The following is a 6,000-nucleotide window of genomic DNA, read 5'->3' on the forward strand; positions in this document are numbered from 1 at the left end:
GCTGCCATCGAATGGATTCCGACTCAAAGCGACCCCCACTGAAGTAATGCAAAGACTCTGGCAACAGTAGGTGCTCAGCCAGTGTGAAGGCACGTTTCCCACCCTGGCAAACACTCCCACAGCTTCTCCCCTCCCCTCTTCCCAGATTGCCTGGTCCTGATCTGTCACCCTTCCCAGTCCTGCCACTGGGCTAGGAATTCGACAATCACCCTCTACATAAAATGGAAATCTGGCCCCAGACCTGGACTTCTGCCAGGGAATGCAATTCGTGATATTTCATAGTTAACACAACATGGGGAAGGGGAAATAAGTATGAAATCAATGTTCAAACTGTCCACACCGACACTGGTTCTGTAAACACCCACACACCCCCTCTCTGGGTTAGGTACTCTTTTTCACTAAGGCCATTCCACCTGGTACACACTGTTACCACACTCTTTACTAACTACTCTGTTTAACTGCTGTTTTGCTGTCCCCTGCCCCACATTTACAAGCTCCTTAGAACAGAGACTGTTTCATCTTTGTAGCCCATCCCCACCCCAGGGCACACTATACACATACAGACGTACCTTGGAGATAGTGCCGGTTCAGTCCCAGGCCACCACCACTAAGCAAGTCACACACGGTTTTTGGTTTCCCAGTGCAAATAAAAGTTCTGTTTATACTATACCGTAGTCTATTAAGTACACAACAGCATGATGAAAGGTTTGAAATATTTTGAGAATGATCAAAATTTGACAGAGACATGATGGGAGCACATGCTGTTGGAAAAATGGCACCAATAGTCTTGTTCAGCTCACGGCTGCCCTGAACCTTCAATCTGTAAAAAAACGCATTATCTGTGAAGCGCAACAAAGCAGAGTACAATAAAGTAGGGTGTGCTCGCAATGGCTGGAGACGAAAGAGACACAAGAGAAGAAAAACTGCTCCTCTCTGGCAGGGTTGCGAAGAGCCGAACTGCGTCAATCATTCATGTGAATGGCTCCCTTTACACCCAGCGACCATGCCCAGCATTAGAAGGTTCCTTTAGAGAAAATTTCAAAATTGTAGGGCACCATGCTGTAAACCTTTGCCCTCACTATCCCTCAGCACAGACTCCCACCTTGAGTCTTCACTCCCAGCTTGGGACTTTAACAGACGGTTACTACACAGAGCTAAATCAAAAAACAAAGCCGGACACAATTCATAGCGACCCCTCCTTGGGTTTCCGAGGTGGTATCACTACGGAAGTGGATTGCCCAACCTTCCTTCCAAGGAGTGGCTGGTGGGTTTGAACCGCCAGCCCTCTGGTTAGCAGTCAATGCCTTAGGTACTAGGCCAAGAGAGCATCCCTACATAGAGCTACATCCTGGAAACTTCTAACCCAAGGCTACATTATAGGTACCAATTAAAAAGTCTCCTCAAACATCCACTTAAGCAGAAACTTTCTGAAAAGCTGTTTATCTCTTAATACGTAAAAAGACAACACTCCCCCCACCCCAGACACTCACACCAAGCCTTCCTGGTAAGTTACTTAAAAAGGGAATGAAGTGAAACCAAAACCAGCTACAAGAGGCTATATCCTAGACATGTTCAGAATCTGTGTGGGTGACTTACATGTGCAACATTCCTTAAAATGTGAAGAGGGTAAGAACCATGAACTATGTTCTACAGCACATAGCACCATTGTGGAGCAGTGGAAGTATCTGGCCAAGCCAAGAATGCTGCTATTTAGTGTTTGTCAAGCAGGCATCTGACGGCCACACTCAAAGACCCTAGTCAGCTAAGTCATTTTCCTCAGTGTATAGATGAGAAACTTGGTTTCTAATAAACGTGAGTTGGATGAGGATGTAGAGTTGAAATCCCATCATAATCAATCTGCTACATTCAGCCTATCCTATGGCTTCCAGCCAAACAACACACAGGCATATAGGGTGAGCATTTATTTACATCAGGTACATATACTCGTTAGAGCGATTAATCACGGGAAAACAGAAGGGCAGTATTTGCACAGGGAGATAGTTCAGGGAGCAGGAATGCAGAGGAAAGGAGGGAAGAGATAACTACAGGGAGGAAGTGGGAGGAGAGCTGTTACATTGTGGGGAATTTCAGTCAATGTTATGAAACAAAATATGTATGAACTGCTGTATGGAAAATGAATTTGATCTGTAAACTTTCACCCAAATTTAAAAAAAAAAAAAAGTTCTTTGTGCCCATTATTTGTCAGATACCATCCACATTCAAAAGGAGTCCTGGTAGCACAATGATTAAGCACTCAGCCGCTAACCTAAAGGTTGGCAGTTCGAACCCACCAGCAGCTCCACAAGAGGAAGCCCTAAGACAGAGGCAATTCTTTTCTGCCCTATGGGGTCTCTATGAGTTGAAATCAATTCAACAGTACGCAGTAACAACTTTCCACTCCCACTGCCATGGAGTCGATTCTGCCCTGTAAGAGAGTAGAACTACCCCATAGAGTTTCCAAGGCTGTAAATCTTTATGGAAGCTGTCTGCCTCATCTTTCTCCGACAGAGGGGCAGTGAGTTCAAACTGCTGATCTTTTGGCTAGCAGCCCAATGCTTTAACCACTGCACCACCAGAGCTCCTCACACCAGCAATAACCACATTCAAAAGGAGACCTGGTGGCACAACTGCTTAAGTGAAAGGCTGGCAGTTCAAACCCACCCAGCAGCTACTTGGGAGAAAAATCTGCCAACATGCTCTCGTGAAGATTACAGCAAGCGCTGTGGCACAGCAGTTCTACTTTGTTACATGGGGTCCCTTTGAGTTGAAACCGACTCAACAGCACCGACCACCAACCAACCACAATGCACAGACATGATCTTAGCTAAGCCACACATCCACCCTGTAGAGTTTTATCTTTCCCACTTTACAGCAGCAGATAGGAAAGCTCAGGAGTTAAGCCAGGGGCTTTTCTGCCCTGTCATCTACCTTAAAGTTTTCCTTTGGGAAAAGATAACTTCTTCCTCTCCACAATGGTGCCACTGGAACCCCTTCTGCCCTGTTACTTACCCAGAGCCCCTGGAGACAGACCCCTGGGCACACTCAAATACCCCGTTCTCCTCCCAAAGTCAGTCTGGTCAAAGACCTTTCATGGGTTAAAGACTGTGTGTGCTCAGGCACGCAGCGAAGGGACCATTCAGAGGACCGGGGAAATGACCACAACTTAGTTCCTCCCCAAAGAGCTGCTGAACCTCAGCTGGGAACAGCTGGGAGGCAGTGGCAGTTAACAGGAAATCAAACGAAAAGCACAGAGCGTACCAGGGAGAGTTAGGCAGCTAGAACTCAGAGGCCAGGGGACAGACAGGAAGTTGAAGTTAGAAAGAACCTAGGCCAGCAACTTAGAGGAGGAGACGACCCAGCTGGCCTTCCTCTCAGCCCAAGGAGAAGGAAACCTGGAAACCCAGCAGAGAAAACTCAAGTCCCACGGGCACGGAGGCCAGACCACCGTTGAAGGCTTCAGCTGAACTCAGAAACTCACTTCTGTCCCCTCTCGTCTTTCGGGGCCAGAGGCCACAGCCCAGACAACTGGTTTCAAGTCACTGCACCATCACTCTGTCCCAAAGTGCCACACTGCCAACTACACTCAGGGGCCTGCCAAACCAGCCTCACACAGAGACAACAGCACCTGCATGACAAATTACCAGCAATACCCTGCAGCAGCCCGGGAATAACAGTCAAAGCAAAAGAGCCAGCAGGGCTGATGCCTGCAAGGGCAAGGTAAGCCTCTGGAATCAAACCGAGCAGTTTGCAATCCAGAAAGTTCTGTGAGCAATGGCCAGCCGCCAAAACATTTTGGAAAGAAATGGGAAAAAAAAAAATGCCATTAGTAAAATCCTTTGGTGTTATTTAATAATAAGACTTTAGGTTATCCAAACTGAGGGCAAAAGGGAGACTGTTTTATTTTTCTTTTAGCAGAGCTTAGGGGAGACCTTTCTGGCCCAGGCCTCCTGTGAGTCAAGCATCCATTCTTGCTGTACATTCATAAGTTTATATTAAAATAAAGAAAAGGATTTTGTTCTCTTAATAAATCACATTCCTGTCTGTCACCTCTCAAAGTGTAACACATGCTGTGATCTGGCTGGGTCTGATTCAAAATTTGAGACTGAGTAAGCAGGGTGACAACACTCCTGGTGGCACAATGGTTAAGCACTCAGCTGGTGAGTGAACTGGTCCGGAGCTCAGACTCACCAGCCAATGCTCAGGAGAAACATGTGGCAGTCTGCTTCTATAAAGAGCACAGCTTTGGAAACCCCATGGGGCAGTTCTACCCTGTCCTACAGGCTGCTATGAGTTGGACTCAACGGCAACGGGTTTCGTTTTTTCCTTAAAGCAAGGCGACAAGGGGGCACAGGGCTGCTACCACAATTTCATTTGTTCTTACTAAAAACAGAACATCCTCCCAGGCTCAGTGCCAGCCCAAACAGGCAAGACCAGAGACTCAGAGCAGACCCAGAGTCTGATCAATGTGCCATGAAGTGGGATGGAAGGAAGAACTGTGGCACATCATCAGGGAAACCTTTGAGAAAGGAAATGGGAGGGGGTGCGTTTCAGGAACATAACAAAGGAACAAGTTGATGAATTACTTATTCCAGGGGCGAAAACGCCCTCCAGAGCCAAGTATCTAGTGTTTTCAAGTCAGGCGCTGCGGATGTTTTAACTTGGGGCTCACAGAGCTCCCCAAGAGATAAACAAATGAAGAGCGGGGGGGGGGGGGAATATCCCCACTCTTCCTTCCGGAGCTCTGGAGTCTCCCAGGAAACTGTGCCTGAGCGGCTGCCTCCAAATCCAAGCCAGTTACTCCCCCAAGAACCCTGCTCCGTGTTGATCCTAGCACCAGCCTGGGCAGGGCTGCTCCAGCCACTGGCCAGTCCGAGCGCTGGCGCTGAGCACGTAAGTTCCCTGGAGCAAATGCCTAACAGCCACACAGGGGGACGGAGGGAAGGTGGAAAGCCTTGTCAGCACTTGAAGGCCCGGCATTTTTGTGACTTCGAGAACAGAGATCGCCTGCCAGAGCTGGGCCACCCACATGCAAGACCGGTGTCCAGGCCGCCGGCCGAAACCCTGCCTCATCCTGGTATACTGTTTCAGGGCGACTGGGGCACCCTCCACTTTGCCAAGAGGATAGATTGCACCTTCAACAGCTGTGGCTCCAAAAGGCTTCCAAGGAGGCACCCAGGGGGCTCCCTCCCAAGATGCGCCCTCCCAAGATGCGGAAGGGCCCCCGGAGGAGCAGCAGCAAACTCAAGGATGTACTGAGTCTCCAGAAGACACATCCCTCCTATCTCGTCCCACGCCCAGGACAGCTCCGTGTGGCAGACACGACTCTTTAGTATAGAGACGGGAACCTGGGCTCCCAGGCGTTACACAACCATGAAACCAGACAGCCCAGACTCAAGACACCAGTGACAGGTGGCTGTGCCCCCTCCTCCACACCGCTGGGGACACACAGCGTTTGGGGAAGGGGTCGAGGGTCAGTGGACATAAATGGAGCCCTGTCCCCACCCCTCTTTCTGGTCCCAGATTCGTGGTTCCCGTGGATGCCCACATAGAGGAGGGAATGGGGAACGCGGAGCCGGAAGGACTCAAGCCGGCCTGACGGGGAGAGCCCCACCGGCCTCACTCTGTCTCTCTTTCCCTGGGGCCCCCAGACCCTAAAACCCTCCCGAACAGGGTGGACCCAAAGGAAACCCGCGAAGCCTGGGGGCCCCAGAGGCCCGGCCCTCCTCGGTATTTTCGTCCCATTAGGAGGCCCCGGTCGCGCGGCGGGGCCCGCAGGGGTCGCAGGCCCTACCTGTAGGCCAGGGTCATGCACTCGAAGAGCTTGGTGAGCGAGGCGTCAATGGAGAGGTGGCAGGAGCTGGTCTTGCCGAAGCTGTAGGTCTGGCACGTCTGCTTATTGACCGTGTCGAAGTCGTAGCCCTTCTTGGGCGGGTGCTCGCGGTGCGGCGACGACACCATGAAGTGGCCGCTGTGGATAATCTGCTGGCGGCGCGGAGGCTC

The 6,000-nt window shown here is 50.4% G+C and overlaps 1 protein-coding gene across 1 annotated transcript in view; it reads right to left on the reverse strand.

Annotated features, from left to right (window-relative positions):
* The window catches only part of LOC103194828 (MLX interacting protein), an 81,897-nt gene that overhangs the window by 75,688 nt on the left and 209 nt on the right, over window positions 1-6,000 (reverse strand). The window contains 1 exon segment of the mRNA XM_042780577.1: window positions 5,792-6,000. This exon segment is cut by the window's right edge and continues 96 nt beyond it. Within this exon segment, the coding sequence (XP_042636511.1) occupies window positions 5,792-6,000 (209 nt within the window).

The sequence above is a fragment of the Orycteropus afer genome, unplaced genomic scaffold, assembly GCF_000298275.1.
Source record: "Orycteropus afer afer isolate SDZICR_OR568_19922 unplaced genomic scaffold, OryAfe1.0 scaffold00048, whole genome shotgun sequence".
In the NCBI taxonomy this organism is placed as follows: Eukaryota; Metazoa; Chordata; class Mammalia; order Tubulidentata; family Orycteropodidae; genus Orycteropus; species Orycteropus afer.